The sequence below is a fragment of the Phyllobates terribilis genome, unplaced genomic scaffold (genome assembly GCF_046119375.1).
Source record: "Phyllobates terribilis strain yellow unplaced genomic scaffold, ASM4611937v1 Scaffold_9__5_contigs__length_417890890, whole genome shotgun sequence".
NCBI classification, from domain to species: domain Eukaryota; kingdom Metazoa; phylum Chordata; class Amphibia; order Anura; family Dendrobatidae; genus Phyllobates; species Phyllobates terribilis.
The window spans coordinates 54,536,874-54,555,773 of NW_027362769.1; the positions used below are offsets into that span (position 1 = coordinate 54,536,874).

The 18,900-nt window shown below is 40.5% G+C and overlaps 1 protein-coding gene across 1 annotated transcript in view; it reads right to left on the reverse strand.

Moving 5' to 3' along the window:
- LOC141161552 (aldehyde oxidase 1-like) overlaps window positions 1-18,900 on the reverse strand; it is a 536,896-nt gene that overhangs the window by 271,096 nt on the left and 246,900 nt on the right. The window contains exons 27-33 of the mRNA XM_073646510.1: window positions 17,983-18,078; window positions 16,667-16,795; window positions 15,336-15,410; window positions 10,267-10,319; window positions 6,461-6,575; window positions 4,339-4,404; window positions 512-700 (exon numbers count right to left, since the gene is read on the reverse strand). Coding sequence (XP_073502611.1) covers window positions 512-700; window positions 4,339-4,404; window positions 6,461-6,575; window positions 10,267-10,319; window positions 15,336-15,410; window positions 16,667-16,795; window positions 17,983-18,078 — 723 coding nt within the window. The remainder of the gene's footprint in view (window positions 1-511; window positions 701-4,338; window positions 4,405-6,460; window positions 6,576-10,266; window positions 10,320-15,335; window positions 15,411-16,666; window positions 16,796-17,982; window positions 18,079-18,900) is intronic.

An 18,900-nucleotide genomic window follows, 5' to 3' on the forward strand; every position in this document is an offset into this window, starting at 1 on the left:
GGTGTGGGCAAAAAGAAAAGTTCCCAATGGTCTTGGAGCTGTAAAAAATAACAAAGTTATACTCTCGTAATCGCACCCACCTGGATCCACGGACCACAGTGCAGCCTACACTGACACATAAAGAGGAGATGTCACCTGTTACAGTCTGTGATTGGCTGCAGCGGTCAGGCTGACTTGTGAAGTACATCATCAGATTTTTTTCTGATGGCGTGCTGCTCAAGCTACACAACCGCTGCAGCAAAAAACAGACTGCGGTCCTGTTGCTAGTGGAACGGTGACATCGCTACCTGTCCCTGCAAAGACCACAGTGCGGCCTTCGCTGCATCAAGGTAGGTGCCAGTAGCTGAGAATCACTTAGATTGTTATTTTTTTACAGCTTCAATTCCCCGCATAAGTATATATACAATAAACTGCCCATCCTGTAGAAAAGAATAACAGTTACAATGAGAGGCTCCTGTATATATAGCTTTATGGAGTCTCTAAAGGATAGTAGAGTAACATGGCAGCTCACCTTGGAGGAGTATATTGTATATGGATTCTTGGATGATGCCAGAAGGGAAATATTAAATTCAGTGGGAACGTCACACACCGCAGGTATCTTATACTTATCGGGTCCTAATGTATGCATGTCACCTTGTGGAGAATAATAGAGTTCTTCTAACGTGTACAGACCAACTCCCTGCGTAAAGGCACCTTCAAGCTAATAGAGAGTATGTAGGGAAAACAGAAAAATACATGAAAAATATCGGATGTACATTAGAGCTGTCAGTTCTACAAATGTAGGAGATTATATGCATAACACACCATATACCTCTCATTCTGTAGCTTTTTTTCTACAGTTTTCCTATTTTATTTAGCAATATAAATCTTTCTTATTTTCTGTACAGGATTTGTTTCATGGCTAAATCACTGTTCATTCATAGCAAATTTCCCATGTGGTTTGCAGTGGATTTTGTTGTGGAATTGCTGTTGAGTTTACCCTATACATTAGGATTCATCCAGATGTCAGTTTTTAATGTGCAGGGTGGGCCATTTATATGGATACACGTAAATTAAATGGGAATGGTTGATGATATCATCTTCCTGTTTGTGGCACATTAGTATATGGGAGGGGGGAAACTTTTCCAGATGGGTGGTGACCATGGCGGACATTTTGATGTCGGCCATTTTGGATCCAACTTTATTTTTTTCAATGGGAAGAGGGTCATGTGACACATTAAACTTATTGCGAATTTCTTAAGAAAAACAATGGTGTGCTTGGTTTTAATGTAACTTTATTCTTTCATGAGTTTTTTACAAGTTTATGACCACTTATAAAATGTGTTCAAAGTGCTGCCCATTGTGTTGGATTGTCAATGCAGCCCTCTTCTCCCACTCTTGACACACTGATAGCAACACCGCAGAAGAAATGCTAGCACAGGCTTCCAGTATCCGTTGTTTCAGATGCTGCACATCTCGTATCTTGATGGTATGGTGTGGTATATGGGGTAGAAAGATAGTGGGGCCATTCTTCATCAATGGAAACCTCAATGCCACTGGATATCTGAAATTGCTACATGATGATGTGTTGCCCTCTTTATGCACTGAAGATGGCACGTTCCCTGAGTTTTTCCAACAAGATGGTGCACCACCACATTATGGGTGTCAGGTCCGAGCATTCCTACATGAACAGTTTCCTGGAAAGTGGATTGGTCATTGTGGGCCAGTTGAATGGCCACCAAGGTCTCCCGATCTGACCCCCTTAGACTTTTATCTTTGGGTCATCTGAAGGCAATTGTCTATACTGTGAAGATACGAGATGTGCAGCATCGGAAACAACGGATACTGGAAACCTGTGCTAACATTTCTTCTGCGGTGTTGCTATCAGTGTGTCAAGAGTGGGAGAAGAGGGCTGCATTGACAATCCAACACAATGGGCAGCACCTTGAACACATTTTATAAGTGGTCATAAACTTGTAAAAAACTCATGAAAAAATAAAGTTATGTTAAAACCAAGCACACCATTGTTTTTCTTATGAAATTCTCAATAAGTTTGATGTGTCACATGACCCTCTTCCCATTGAAAAAAATAAAGTTGGATCCAAAATGGCCAACTTCAAAATGGCCACCATAGTCACCACTCATCTGGAAAAGTTTTCCCCCTCCCATATACTAATGTGCCACAAACAGGAAGTTGATATCACCAACCATTCCCATTTAATTTAGGTGTATCCATATAAATGGCCCACCCTGTACATGTTCTATCCTTATTTCTAATGGATAGAATATGTAACCATTATAGCAAAACCGAAAGAAATGAACTGGAGTATAAGTTGGTATACATGCAAAGTATAGGAGCATGTTCACACTGGCCATTAAAAAGACAAAACCTAAGATAGAATCAAAATGAACATATACCCTGCTATAAGTAAGTACAAAACAATAGTGCATGTACTATATTTTTCGGACTATAAAACGCACCGGACCATAAGATGATCCTAGGTTTTAGGAGGAAAATAGAAAAAGGGTAATGTTCCTCAATTCTGTACTAATATCCCCCATCCTGGTATATATATGCCCTCATCCTGGTATATATGGCCCCCCCTTCCTGTTATAAATGTCCCCCACCCCCATCCTGGTATACCTGGCCCCTCATCCTGGTATACATGGTTTCCCATCCTGGTGTACATGCCACCCCCATCCCCATCCTGGTATGCATGGCACCCCCATCCTAGTGTGCATGGCACCCCAATCCTGGTATGCATGGCACCCCAATCCTGGTATGCATGGCACCCCAATCCTGGTATACATGGCATTCCAATCCTGGTATACATGGCGCCCCCTTCCCCATCAGCTGCACACATAAAAAAATAATTCTACTCACCTTCCCTCTGCTCCAGCGCTTTGTCCTGTTCTGATGCCAGCAGATGATCTCAGCTTGTGAGCAGTGCATGATGTCACTGCCATGCGCCCTCACATGCTGAGGTCAGCTGCTGGACTATTCACTGCTCCCCACTGCCAGACTATGGGCGTGGAGAACCGTGAATATTCATTCTCCTTAATAGCGCACACAGTGACAGTTGCTGGCTCCTTCAGCTGCTGGGCGATCACATGTGCCCACTATTAAAGGGAATGAATATTCTCTGCTCTCCACTCCCATAGGTATGGGAAGCAGTGAATTCATTCTCTTTAATAGCGGGCACACATGATTGCTGAGCCGAGGCAGGAGCCGGCAGCTGCGGCTGACACTGTGCGCACTATTAAGGAAAATGAACATTCACTACTTCACATGCCCATGGGCATGGAGAGCAGTGAATATTAATTTTCTTTAACAGTGGGCACAGTGTTAAGTGTTAGCGGCAGCAGACTGCTCCTGCCTCCTGTGACCCACTCCTCCACCACTGCCGCTCCCCCCACCATCCACAGCCGGACCATATATCTGGACTATAAGACACCCCCCACACTTTCCTCCAAAATTTTGAAAGAAAAAAATGCATCTTATAGTCCGAAAAATACGATAAATAACATGGGGTACTTAGTAAATTTTTGATTAAAAAAAGCGCAAAAGCCATCCCACCAGCGCCAAAGGTGATACTAGTCCTAACCTCTAGTATCAAAAATGACCTCAATGTGAATAAAGGCCAAGCAGGACCGAGACCCAATTATGAACATCCAGCAATGGGAAGCTATATAAATGCAATGCCCAGCTCAAAGAAATGGAGACCAAGCCACGACCACTCAGTGCACGCAAGGGCACGACCTCCCTTTCTTTGTCCATTTCTGGCTTTTACGCTTTTTTTTTAATCAAAAACAGTGTTTACTAAGTACACTGTATTAATTATATGCACTATTGCTTTTTCCTTACTTATAGCAGGGCATATGTTCATTTTGTTTGTATCTTAGGTTATGTACCCATTATAGGGACTGTTCACATGTCCATGAGACCTGTAAATTTTTGATCCGAGCCAAGGCTTAAACTCTCCAATGCAAGTCTATATGTCCATGAAAAGTACACTGTCGTCTTCCTAGTTGCACCTTTGTAGTGCTGTCTGTGTTTCATGTTTGTTTGATATGAGAAGTTTGAGAAATGGCAGAAATGCTACTCGGGTTCCTGACAGGCGCCCGCCACATAGGAGAGCCGCTGAATTCATTAAGTAACCTGCGCCTCTTAATGAATCCCACTTCTTCTACTTCTGCAAGACTGGCGTATTGCGATTGTGCCAGTCTTCATGAATCCTCCCCTAGAGTATAATTGTTTAGAAACAAATTGTGGAGGACAAGACGTGAATTATGTTTGTTATTTTTGCACACAGAAATAGTTCCCTGTAGGGAGATAATATAGCTGTAAAGTTCACATACCTGACCGATGTCTATGCCGGGGTTTATGCTTTCTCCAATATCCACAACAATATCAGTGCGGAGATTCTGTTAGGGAGAATTAGGTTTCAATTAAAAAAAAAAGATGTACCGTATAACTGGTCTTCATATACCGCTGGGTAGTAGTAGGTGGACACACACATATCCATTTGTTTTAGAGAGTGGTGAGGACCAAAGGTTGGACTTCACTGCTTAAAATATTATGACATAGTCTAGTGATATCCATAATGTAATATCATAGGAAAACCCCTTTAAGCATGCATAATAAGTCTAGCTAGGTATTTTTTGGAGGCCTGCTATAGACATAAACATGTCTTTATTGAATCACAAAGACAACCAGTCTAGTGGGCACAATAAATCCCGTTCTAGCTGTGCCTAAGTAGAGGTTTCAGTTGACAATAACTGTATTGCGGTTCGTCTGGATTTGGTCACGTACACTGCAACAATAGTATTGCATGGTGCACTTTTCTTTAGATCAATTCAAGTAATTGAAAGACATACAAGGGTTCTTAATCTTAATGTGTTACCAAAGGAAATGTATTTTTTTTATCTGTTTTTATTTTCTGATTGTAGAATTTTCTATTCCATTTTCTGTATGTGAATATGGGGCCAGTCATCATGCGTAAGCTTCTGTTAACGGCATTTAGGGCAGAGACAGACTGCCGTATAACTTGTGTGATGATCACATCGCACTGCACGGACTGGCCGGCACCTCTCCTGACCTGAGCATGACAGCGTGATGGATTCCTATGCAGCTGTCAAGCTCAGGTCATGGAGTAGACAGCCAGTACGAGGTTTATGATGTGATTCTCACACGAGAAATACGGCAGTCTGTCTCTGCCCTTAGAGAGATGCTTTACAGCAGCTACATGGATCATAGACAACGATAAACCCGCTCTGACTCACTGACTTCTATTGGACTGGTTTTCTGGACATGCTCTGTGATCTGGGCAAATGTGTTTATACCATGCACTTATCACAGGAGGCAAGCTGTGACCATCTCCTGTTATAACTGCTGGATCCTTTGTTATCTCCTGTATACAGATGTGTTACCTTTCATTGTATTCCTGTCTGTGGTAATAATGAGATACTACTACAGAAAATTGATCTTTACAGAACAGGATGATCAGTCTTATATTAACCTTAGTGGTTAGAGTGAGTGTTGCAAGGTTTTAGAATTTTTTTTAATATGGACAAGGAAAAATGAAAAATAAAACTTAAATTTGTTGTAGAAGATATGTGGAAAAAAAATTAAGCAATGTGTCACTTTCTAATAACATCTTCCCTTTATTTTAAACAACACTAATATCAAGACCCCATTCCTCCCCTCATCACACTTCTATTAATTAGATTTTTATAAAACAATAGTTATGTGACCGGACATATATTTGTAGATTCTTCTTTAGTAGTTGATCCTATTCATAAAGAAATTAGGAACTGTGTCACTTATTATATAACAGATGTAGGAAAAATTAGATATTTTATTAATGCTTCTTCCTTAAAGGAAATCTGCCTGTAGGTTTTTGTTATATAATCTGACAGCAGCATGATGTAGGGGCTGAAACCATGATTCCAATGATGTATCACTTAGTTTACTGAGTGCAGCAGTTGTGATAAAATCAGTTTTCTCTGCTGTAGATTTAGCAGAGCTTAGAATGCTGAGCCCAGTGCAATCCCGCCCACACCACTGATTGGCAGATATCTCTATACAATCTATAGACAGAGAACTGCTAATCAGTGCTGGGGGCCGGGTTGGACCAGCAGGCACAAGACATTAACTCAAATAATGATAATCTCCTGCTGATTAAACACTGAATTTATTGAAGCAGAAACATGCAACTCAATAAGTGACACATCTCTGGAATCAGGGTTTCAGCCCCTACATCATGCTGCTGTCAGAACACATAGCATAACCCTGCTGCTGACAGATTCCCTTTAAAGCAATTACACAAAGAATTGCTTTGTGCCAGTATGTATCAGGAAATTCAATTACCAAATTGAGTTAACTTATTTAGAAGCATGCATCATATAGGCCATGTGAGATACATGCAATCATTTTCATAGATAGCTGACACTAAATAAAAACATGGAAAGTGCCCCTTACCTTATGCCCTCCAGTTAGACAGTCTAGCTCAATCTCAGAACAGGCAGTCCCATAGATAAAATATGGGGCAATGTGACCTTCTCCTTTCTCCCAGTCCATCTCTGTGTCGTATCCCCTGAAAGAAATGAGTATTTTAATAGCAATTAAAGGGAGACCCCAGGAATGTCTGTTCTAGCTTCTTAATTAAATAAGTTTTTTGTGAGTCAGGGTTAAATCCAACATTACAACAATTCAGTCATATACTTCAATTATAATAATTATTCAAAGCAAGTCTCAACATACAGGTGCATCTCACGAAATTAGAATATCATCAAAAAGTTAATTTATTTCAGTTCTTCAATACAAAACTCATATTATATAGAGTCATTACAAACAGAGTGATCTATTTCAAGTGTTTATTTCTGTTAATGTTGATGATTATGGCTTACAGCCAATGAGAACACAAAAGTCATTATCTCAGTAAATTAAAATAATTAACAAAAAACACCTGCAAAGGCTTCCTAAGTGTTTAAAAATGTCCCTTAATCTGTTTCAGTAGGCTCCACAATCATGGGGAAGACTGCTGACTTGACAGTTGTCCAGAAGGCAGTCATTGGCACATTCCACAAGATCCCAGAGTTCCAATTTTCATTTGGAAATCAAGGTCCCAGAATCTGGAGGAAGAGTGGAGAGGCCACAATCCAAGCTGCTTGAGGTCTAGTGTGAAGTTTCCACAATCAGTGATGGTTTGGGGAGCCATGTCATCTGCTGGTGTAGGTCCACTGTGTTTTATCAAGACCAAAGTCAGTGCAGCCGTCTACCAGGAAATTTTATAGCACTTCATGCTTCCCTCTGCCGACAAGCTTTTTGGAGATGGAAATCTCATTCTCCAGCAGGACTTGGCACCTGTCCACACTGCCAAAAGTACCAATACCTGGTTTACAAACAACAGTATCACTGTGCTTGATTGGCCAGCAAACTCGCCTGACCTTAACCCCATAGAGAATCTATGGAGTATTGTCAAGAAGAAGATGAGACTCCAGACCCAACAATGCAGATGAGCTGAAGGCTGCTATCAAAGCAACCTGGGCTTCCATAACACCTCAGCAGTGCCACAGGCTGATCGCCTCCATGTCACGCCGCATTGATGCAAAAGGAGCCGTGACCAAGTATTGAGTGCATTTACTGAACATACATTTCAGTAGGCCCAAATTTTGGATTTTAAAAACATTTTTCAAGCTGTTGTTATAAAGTATTCTAATTTATTGAGATAATGACTTTTGTGTCTTCATTGGCTGTAAGCCATAATCATCAACATTAACAGAAATAAACACTTGACATACAGTAGAGACCAAAAGTTTGGACACACCTTCTCATTTAAAGATTTTTCTGTATTTTCATGACTATGAAAATTGTACATTTACACTGAAGGCATCAAAACTATGAATTAACACATGTGGAATTATATACTTAACAAAAAAGTGTGAAACAACTGAAAATATGTCTTATATTCTAGGTTCTTCCAAGTAGCTACCTTTTGCTTTGATGACTGATTTGCACACTCTTGGCATTCTCTTGATGAGCTTCAAGAGGTAGTCACCAGAAATGGTCTTCCAACAATCTTGAAGGAGTTCCCAGAGATACTTAGCACTTGTTGGCTCTTTTGCCTTCACTCTGGGGTCCAGCTCACCCCAAACCATCTCGATTGGGTTCAGGTCTCGTGACTGTGGAGGACCCCATCACTCTCCTTCTTGGTCGAATAGCCCTTACACAGCCTGGAGGTGTGTTTGGTGTCATTGTCCTGTTGAAAAATAAATGATGGTCCAACTAAACGCAAACCGGATGGAATAGCATGCCGCTGCAAGATGCTGTGGTAGCCATGCTGGTTCAGTATGCCTTCAATTTTGAATAAATCCCCAATAGTGTCACCAGAAAAGCACCCCCACACCATCACACCTCCTCCTCCATGCTTCACGGTGGGAACCAGGCATGTAGAGTCCATCCATTCACCTTTTCGGCGTCGCACAAAGAGACGGTGCCTGGAACCAAAGATCTCAAATTTGGACTCATCAGAAACAAAGCACAGATTTCCACTGGTCTAATGTCCATTCCTTGTGTTCTTTAGCCCAAACAAGTCTCTTGTGCTTGTTGCCTGTCCTTAGCAGTGGTTTCCTAGCAGCTATTTTACCATGAAGGCCTGCTGCACAAAGTCTCCTCTTAATAGTTAGTTGAAGAGATGTGTCTGCTGCTATAACTCTGTGTTTCATTGACCTGGTCTCTAATCTGAGCTGCTGTTAACCTGCGATTTCAGAGGCCGGTGACTCGGATAAACTTTTCCTCAGAAGCAGAGGTGACTCTTGGTCTTCCTCTCCTGGGGCTGTCCTCATGTGAGCCAGTTTCTTTATAGCGCTTGATGGTTTTTGCAACTGCACTTGGGGACACTTTCAAAGTTTTCCCAATTTTTCGCACTGACTGACCTTCATTTCTTAAAGTAATGATGGCCACCCGTTTTTCTTTACTTAGCTGCTTTTTTCTTGCCATAATACAAATTCTAACAGTCTATTCAGTAGGACTATCAACTGTGTATCCACCTGACTTCTGCACAACACAACTGATGGTCCCAACCCCATTTATAAGGCAAGAAATCCCACTTATTAAACCTGACAGGGCACACCTGTGAAGTGAAAACCATTTCCGGTGACTACCTCTTGAAGCTCATCAAGAGAATGCCAAGAGTGTGCAAAGCAGTCATCAAAGCAAAAGGTGGCTACTTTGAAGAACCTAGAATATAAGACATATTTTCAATTGTTTCACACTTTTTTGTTAAGTATATAATTCCACATGTGTTAATTCATAGTTTTGATGCCTTCAGTGTGAATGTACAATTTTCATAGTCATGAAAATACAGAAAAATCTTTAAATGAGAAGGTGTGTCCAAGCTTTTGGTCTGTACTGTAGATCACTCTGTTTGTAATGACTCTATACAATATATGACTTTTTGTATCGAAGAACTGAAATAAATTAACTTTTTGATAATATTCTAATTTAGTGAGATTCACCTCTATTTTAAGGCAGCCCTGTGATTCATTAAAAGGAACATTGGTTTTTGCTACCTTATCTGGGAGCAGCATGATGTAGGGGCTGAGACACTGATTCCAGTGATGTATCACGTACTGAGCTGCTTGCTACAGTTTTGGTAAAATCCCTGTTTTATCTGCTGTAGATATGCCTGTTCTCTGAATGCTGAGCTTTTTATAACCCCACCCACAACACTAATTGGCAGCTTTCTGTGTACACTGTGTAGGCAGAAAGCTTCAAATCAGTGGTGAGGGTGGGGTTATACAGAACTTATGAAGTTGAAGGACTCCATGACAGCAGCTTTTCTAGTCCTCTAGTGACAATCTCTTGCTAGTAAAACTGATTTTATAAAAACTACAGCAAGCAGCCCAGTAAGTGACACATCACTGGAATTAGGGCCTATGCCCCTACATCATGCTGCAATCTTATTAGGTGGCAAAAACCTGGTGACAGATTCTCTTTAAGCAGATTACAGATGGTCTTATATAGTAGCCTGTGTTATGTCTGTTCAGCAGGTATGTCAAGGGGGATTTAATTTCTGAAGTTGAGCTCACTTTGTAAGTACAAACAATAATTCCGATAGCTAAGGAAATTTGTTAGCAAAAGTTATTGATCTGTTCATTAATGTCATTGCCTAATTGAATAAGTGATATCACTTTGTTCTGAATTGTGATGGATATTTGTTTACGTGTGCAAATTGGACAATTAAGCATTTCAAAGCCATAAAAGGGAAAAAATGCAATATCTACCTGTAATGTCCGACAGCTGAAAGGCTTACTCTCTGACTAAAAGCTGCCACAACCTAGAAAACAGATACCACATTAATTCAGAAATGTATTCGCACATATGATGTTTCATCATCAATGTTCATGTAGCATAAATTGTTTCACCCTAGTTCAGTTGCATACACACACGAACGTTTTCAGATTCTCCAGTACATCCTACTCGATGCAGCTTTAGCCGGTTTCTCCTGCCTTCTAGTCGTTGGTGCTAATAGGGAGAAACCGATCGCAAGCAGGAGGCAAGGAGACAGGCTAAAGCAGCATCGCATAGAATACAGAGACTCTTCAATATAAGGGGACAGTGGATTTATGTCACTAACCTATCACTTGTTGCCCTTAGGAAGAAGTGCAGTATGAGGAGACTCTACCCCCTCAAAGTCAGATGCATTATGAGGAATGTAGCCTACAATCTGAATAGGGGGAACCATATTAGTGGAAAAGAAATAACCCACAAGGCAAGCAACCCAGAAAATGACAAAACAACCAAACCAGATAAATGTAAGGCATACACAAGAGCCTCCGCAGTATTTTTAAATAATAGTTGAATTATATAGGCACAAATCATGTGCTATGAGGAACGGTTACAGGATTTGGGAATGGCTTGCAAAAAAGAAGACTGAGAGGAGACTTAATAGCTGTCTACAAATATGTCAAGGGCTGTCACACTGTAGAAGGATCATCTTTATTCTCATTTGCACAAGGAAAGACTAGAAGCAATGGGATGAAACTAAATGGGAGGAGACACAGATTAGATATTAGAAAAAACTTTTTGACAGTTAGGGTGATTAATGAGTGGAACAGGCTGATACAAGAGGTGGTGAGTTCCCCTTCAATGGACGTCTTCAAACAGAGGCTGGACAGACATCTGTCTGAGATGATCTAGTGAATCCTGCTTTGAGCAGGGGGTTGGACCAGATGACCCAGGAGGTTCCTGCCAACTCTACCATTCTATGATTCTATGAAATCGCTGGAGTGCCACCTCAAGGGGACCTTTTTGTTTTATTATGTAAAATGTATTTACCAGATATAGAATATGCTCTCCATTTGTAAAAGTACAGTGGGGAAAATAAGTATTTGATACACTGACAATTTTGCAAGTTTTCCCACCGACAAAGAATGGAAAGGTGTGTAATTTTTATCATAGCTACACTTCAACTGTGGGAGACAGAATCTAAAAAATAAAAACCAGAAAATCACATTGTTTGATTTTTACATAATTTATTTGCATTTTATTGCACAAAATAAGTATTTGATAAAATAGAAAAACAGAACTTAATATTTGGTACAGAAACCTCTGTTTCAAGTTACAGAGGTCAGACGTTTCCTGTAGTTCTTGACCAAGTTTGCAGCAGGGATTTTGGCCCACTCCTCCATACTGATCCTCCCCAGATCTTTCAGGCTTCCGGGCTGTGGTTGGGCAACATTGAGTTTCAGTTCTCTCCAAAGATTTTCTACTGGTTTCAGGTCTGGAGACTGGCTAGGCCACTCCAGGACCTTGAATTGTTTCTTACAGAGCCACTCTTTATTTGCCCTGGCTGTGTGTTTTGGGTCATTGTCATGCTAGAAGACCCAGCCATGACTCATCTTCAATGCACTTACTGAGAGAAGGAGGTTGTTGGCCAAAATCTCACGATACATGACCCCAGCCATCCTCCCTTCAATACTGTGCAGTCGCCCTGTCCCCTTTGCGGAAAAGCACCTCCAAAGTATTATGCTTCCCTCCACCATGCTTCACGTTTGGGATGGTGTTCTTTGGGTTGTACTCATCCTTCTTCCTCTAAACATGACAAGTGGAGTTGATACCAAAAAGTTCTATTTTGATCTCATCTGACCACATGACCTTCTCCCATGTCTCCTCTGGATCATCCAAATGGTCATTAGCAAGCTTCAAACAGACCTGGATATGTGCTGGCGTGAGCAGGGGGACCTTGCGTGCCCTGCAGGATTTTAATCTATGACAGAGTAGTGTGTTACTAACAATAATGTTTGAGACTGTGGTCCCAGATCTCTTTAGGTCACTGACCAGGTTCTCCCATGTAGTTCTGGGCTGAATCCTGACCTTTTTCAGAATTATCCCTACCCCACAAGGCGAGAACTCGCATGGAGCCCCAGACAGAGTAAGATTGACAGTCACCTTGTGTTTCTTCCATTTTCAAATAATTGTGCCAACAGTTGTTTTCTTCTCACCAGGCTGCTTTCCTATTGTCCTGTAGCCCATTCCAGCCTTGTGCAGGTATACCATTTTGTCACCGGTGTCATTAGACAGTTCTTTGGTCTTGGCTATGGTGGAGAGATTGGAGTGTGATTGATTGGGTGTGTGGATAGGTGTATTTTATACAGGTATCAAGTTCAAACAGGTGCAATTAATACAGATAATGACTATGAGTGCAGAGTAGGAGGGCTTCTTAAAGAAAAAGTAACAGGTCTGTGAGAGCCAGAATTCTTGCTGGTTGGTAGGTGATCAAATACTTATTTCATGCAATAAAATGCAATTTAATTATTTAAAAATCATACAATGTGATTTTCTGGATTTTATTTTTAGATTCTGTCTCTCACAGATGGAGTGTACTTACGATCAAAATTACAGACCTCTCCACTCTTTGTAGATGGGAAAACTTGCAAAATCTGCAGTGTATGGCTATGTGCCCACGATGCAGAAATGCTCCGGATTTTTCCTGAGCGTTTCTGCATCTCCCAGGCAGAAAAAACGCATGCGGATTGTACATGCGGATTATACATGCGGATTGTACATGCGGATTGTACATGCGGATTGTACATGCATTTTTCCTGCCAAGGACAAGCGGATGTGAAACGTTCTTCACATGCATTTCCGCATGCGGGTTGACGAGCGCTTTCCAAGCGATTTTAGCATCACTTGGAAAGTGCTTGACAACTTGGTCACACTATATAAATCCATGCAAACAGCATGGATTTTACATAGTGTGACCGAAAGAATGGTAAAAAATAAATATTATACTTACCTTCTGATGGCCCCGGTGTCCTTGTCTTGGCTTCCCAGCAGCTCGCGGTAGATTAAAGGACCTGCCGACGTCAGCGGTCGCGTGACCCGTCACATGACTAAATGACGTCACCACAGGTCCTTGAGTCCACCGCGATCTGCCGGCAAGCCAAGACAAGGACACCGGGAGCCATCAGAAGGTAAGTATAATATTTATTTTTAATTTTATTCTTTTTTTTACAGGTTCTATGGTACCCGGGTCCGGAGGAGAGTCTCCTCTTCTCCACACCCGGGTACCATCCGCACATTGAAACGCTTGGATTCCGCATGTACAGATCCAGTGATGCGGAATTCATGCGTTCCAATGCAAGTCAATGGCAGAAAAAACGCAGCGCTTCCGCTAAATAATTGGTAGTGCTGCGTATTTTCCGCAATGATAATCCGCAGCGGAAATTTCCGCAGCATGTGCACAGCACATGCAGATTATCATTGGGGAACATGGCAGACTTTCTACCAAGCGTTTTTTAAGTGTTTCTGCAGCGGAATTGCCGCTGCGGAAACACTTAAAAAACGCATAGTGGGCACACAGCCTATCAAAGACTTATTTTACTCACTGTATATTCCTTGCAAAGTTAATGTCTCAACTAAGAATAGAGATGGAATTAATTAAACGGCATTTCTCTGCAAGACGTATGGGGAATGTTACGCATGAGGTGTCTTACAGTAGCTTCTTGCAGTCATCTTTCTGACACTTATGGATTAGAGAAGACTTATTCCTAGATATAGATCTCAGAATATGGAGACACAAACCCATTTTTTTAAGTTTTTGTTTTTTTTTAAAAATAGTAAAACAACTCAAAATTGTATAAATTTAGTATCTCAATAATCGTACTGAGTGTAAGACAAGGATAACAAGTAAAAGTGAAAGATGGCTGTGATGGGAAGGGGTTAATCAGAACGTATCAAGAATAACTATAAAAATGTATAAAATAGACATAAAATAAGCTCTTTCTGGATATCCCTCCAGTTGGAGCTAAATTTTCAAGATTCCACTTTATTTTTTCCACACATTAGCTTCTCTATTTAACATTAAAATTATTATTTCTCCCCATTTTAATATACGCAGCAACAACTGACAAAATCTCCTATACTTACAGATATCTGATGTAAAACTACAGTCACATTGGGTCAACTTTTCTCAAAAGTCACAGTTCATTTCCTAATAAATACCATGAAACAATACACTATTTATTCTAGAATAAATGGATAATCAATTAGTCAGGCATCATCTTACACCGTGAGAGCATCATGGACAGATATTTTACTCATGACACCCGTGATTAACAGGCGCTAAAAAGTTTTCCAGACAACCCTTTAAGCTACTTTTAATAATGAAGCAGGCTGCAGATTAATTTATGATAAACTCTAATGCCCGATTTGTCCATTCCTGATGATGGAGTAAGATGCATCAAATTCATTAAAAGGTTACTAACTTTATTTATTGAATTTGAGCGTCACAAGAAATGCCCTCCACTACGGGACTTGAGTACATTTTTGTCATAATTTATGCCAATTTTGTGACATAAATTCTGATGAATTTTTTAGGCCTGCTCTGCCACCCCACCCCCATTTTGGCTAAACTGTGTTCACTTTTCAAAAAGTTGTCAGAGGTGGCCGGGACTGCTGTGGAAACACTACAAGTGTGCAAAATCTTTCCTGGTTCTAAATTGTTACATGCCTGAATTCTGATGAAAACTGTTTGATAATAGTTTTTTTTCCCATATACAGCATTACAAGGTGCAACTGTGGAGACTAAATGGAAAAATTCAGTCCCTTCATTTTATTATTTATTCAGTGCTCAGATCCCCCGATCACAACTTCTGATAAGCCTCTGTGATTCGTTAGAAGTTGTACAAAAAACAGCTCAACTATGTACAGTAGATTATAATACTAATAATTTCTTTGTCACATTCAGGATAATACTCTTCCTCATAAAGAAATCTCAAAATGAATGACATAAAATAAACTACATGAGTATTTTTGGATGTATTTATAGATAAATGTAAATTTATCTCACCCAGTCTTCCCATTTACCATTTGGATTGTTTTTGACAAAAGGTTCCAGTCTTCCCCAGAGAGTCTCGCAGGCATACTTAAAAAAAAGCCAAAATATAAAATAGAGAGTTTAGGTTTTTTTTTTTACACTTTCAATTATTTTTGTGTTTAATCAATTAATCTTTGAAATAATTAAACATACAACTTTTGATGTATTGGTTAATTAATTTTATATGTTGATAGATCAGACTTTTGTGGACATCACCATACCAAATTTATTTATTTTTTATTTTTAAAAGGTAATAATGTGGAGTGATTCAAATTTTATATATATATATTTTTTATATATATATAAAAAAAACGTTTTTACACATTATTTTTAGTCCCTTTGGGAGACTTGATCCTGAGATCATCTGATCGTTTGTTCTATATATTGCAATACCACAATATTGCAGTATACAGAGAAAATCATTGTCTCTTATGAAGCTGAAGTATCAATATGGCAAGCACGGGGACCTTCAGGAGGCCCTGGCAACAATGGCAACACATTGGCACACCATTGCAAGAATTGGTAGGGGGAAGGGTGGAAGCCAGTGGGTGCATGGACCACATGAGTTAAATGCTGCTGTCAGCAGCATTTAGAGGTTTAACAGCAGCAATTTGAGCTCAGCTCTGATCATTGCTGTTACAGGGTAAAACAGTCGGCGTCTGACATGTTAGGTGCAGGCACAGCTCCTGAGCATGCTCCATAGGCAGGTAGCCAGCATTAAATATATTAGTATGTCGAAAGTGGGTAAGCGGTTAAGTTATTTTTGTACATACTGTAAGATGGCTGCCAGCCAGATCATCAAGGGGAGATATATATCATCGAGGTTGGTAGCCTCAGTGATGCAAGCTTGGAAAAGCCAGCTCCAGCACATATAGTGCTGAGAGTTAATTGGGCATGTCAGGGTCAGTTTACGAGCAGTCAGAGAGATGGGTGGGACTGGCTGCTCACATATCCCCACCCTGGGGCATGGTACGGCAGATAAAAAGGAGACCAGTTGTCTCATTCATTGACAGAGTGGAGGTGAGAAGTCTTCCTGTGTTAAGTCTCCTGCCAGAGTCTTTTGTGCTGTATGTTACGCTGTTCAGGAGGACCGGACAAGCACTTATATGTCACTGTACTTGGACTATTTTTGTTTTCATAACACCCAAGGGCCATTATGCGATTTATTTAATGCACAGTTTATGAAGTTTGGATAAACCTGCCTGGACATTGTTTAAGAAATTGCTTCCCGTGTAAACCTCAAGCGCTGCCGAATGAGCGGGAGCTTTACAATATGTATATATACACATTTTATAATGAATTACCTTAACAGCCAGGCCATAGATATCTGTGCCGATGGTGCCACCAGTTGGAATGGAATTTGGAACAGTCACTGTGCTTGTCCCGGAGATGTAGATGTAAGATATTGGGATCTTAAATTCTCTGCTCGCAATCTGGCATAGCGGTAAACATAGATGATATAGAATGGTGAAGTCATGGCACTACGTTTTACATATTACAAGTGCATTATTTGCCCATTAACAGATATTAGATCTACTGTATTCCAATTCCTATTTCTAAACCACACGTCTATACTCAGGGTTGGACACCACAATAATCAAATATTAGAACGAAAGAAAAATTGCATCAAGTGACTTTGACTTATAGCCTGCAGATGACACTGCCTGAACCTTCGCATTTATTCTTTCATGGTTGGTTAAGTGGAATCAATTCATTTAGAGCATGTGGAGGCTCAAAGGCATCATATGACGTTCCTATATCACTGGGATAGAGAGGTTGTAACACTTCTAAGGTTATTTTACATAATAATTTATTAAATGCTAAATGTTTTCCATGTAAAATAATAAATCTCTATCATAACATCTGGAATTCCGCTTACAGCATATCATTTACTAAAGTTTTAGCTGACAGTCATGAGTTCCCTGCGTGCTTTGAGATTACGGTACATAGTAAAGACTATCTAAAAATAAAAAAATTTCAGGAGTTATTAAAGGGAACCTGTCACTTGGATTTCCCAATATAAACTACAGCCACCACCTTTATTGCCTATTTTACAGCAGTCTAGTAAGCTGGATACAAGTCCCACACCTCTCTGCATAGCCCAAAAAATATGTTTTATTATCCCCCATACGGCGCAGTCACGTCCCATGGGCATCGCTGGCCTTGCTTTGTGCCTCCTCTCTCCTTGCAATCGCCATCCTCCTGCCCTGCTTCAGTGTCCCTAATCGTGCTTCTGCGCATTTGTACTTCGCTCTGCCCTGTCGAAGGCAGAGCTGAGATGCGCATGCTTCGGCTTTACTTTCAGGTCATTGGCGCTCCTTGACCACTCCTGACACGTGTGTATTACAGAGCGAGAAGGCTCCGAAGCAAGACCAATGACACCCATTGGACCGGACCGCGCTGCATGAGGGGAATAATAAAAGTTTTCTTTTGTTTTATGCATAGGGGGTTGGGAACTTATATACAGCTTACTAGACTGCTGTAAAAGAGGCATTCAAGGTGGGGGCTGTAGTTTTTTTATTGGGAAAACCTGGTGACAGGTTCCCTTTAAATATTATTATTAAAGCTTACAATACTCACAGCATGGTACGTGGAGCTACTTAGAAGCGTATAACTATACCTGCATAACCTTTGTGTGGAGGCCTTGCCCTAATTCCACCCCTCCATGACTTACAAGGACTTTTCCATCTCTGTAGATATGAACCAAAGCTGAAGCCTATGAATATGAAAACAGTGAGTTAAAAACATGTATTGTGAGCAAGTCAGTATACATATATATTGTGGTAAAGAGACTTGCTCGGCTCTTACAGAGGCAGACACAAGAAACACTTCTTGGGTTAACTTCCTGCTGGTTTATTAAAATATGGCATAAACCACGGCAGGGTTCCACAAAATAAACATGGCCTCTCCGGGATAACAGGAAACAAAAAGATAAAGTATAGAAAAGTTCATAGGTGAGTGGGGTTTCGCCCGCTCCGGGTAGCACAATGATGTTTCACAAAACAAAAGTCCTTCTGTGGAACTCTCTGGCTTCCACACACAGTCTGTAGACTTCCTTCTCCAGACCACACCAGAGAAAAAAAAACAGTAACTGAGCATTAAACTTCCTCAGCCACACCCTTGATGTGGAGATATGGTGAATGACCTCCCTCCTGCTCTATAGTCGTTCACAAAAAACCAAGCCATTTTAAAATTGTGGTTTAACCCCCCAACACATAACATGCTGGAGAAAACTTCAAGGCTTGGTTTACTGACACAACTGCAGTGAAACATATCTCCCCTCACATATACAGTACTGGCCAAAAGTATTGGCACCCCTGCAATTCTGTCAGATAATACTCAGTTTCTTCCTGAAAATAATTGCAATCACAAATTCTTTGGTATTATTCTCTTCATTTAATTTGCTTGCAAGGTAAAAACACAAAAGAGAATGAAGCAAAAATCAAATCATTGATCATTTCACACAAAACTCCAAAAAAGGCCGGACAAAAGTATTGGCACCCTCTGCCTAATACTTGGCTGCACAACCTTTAGCCAA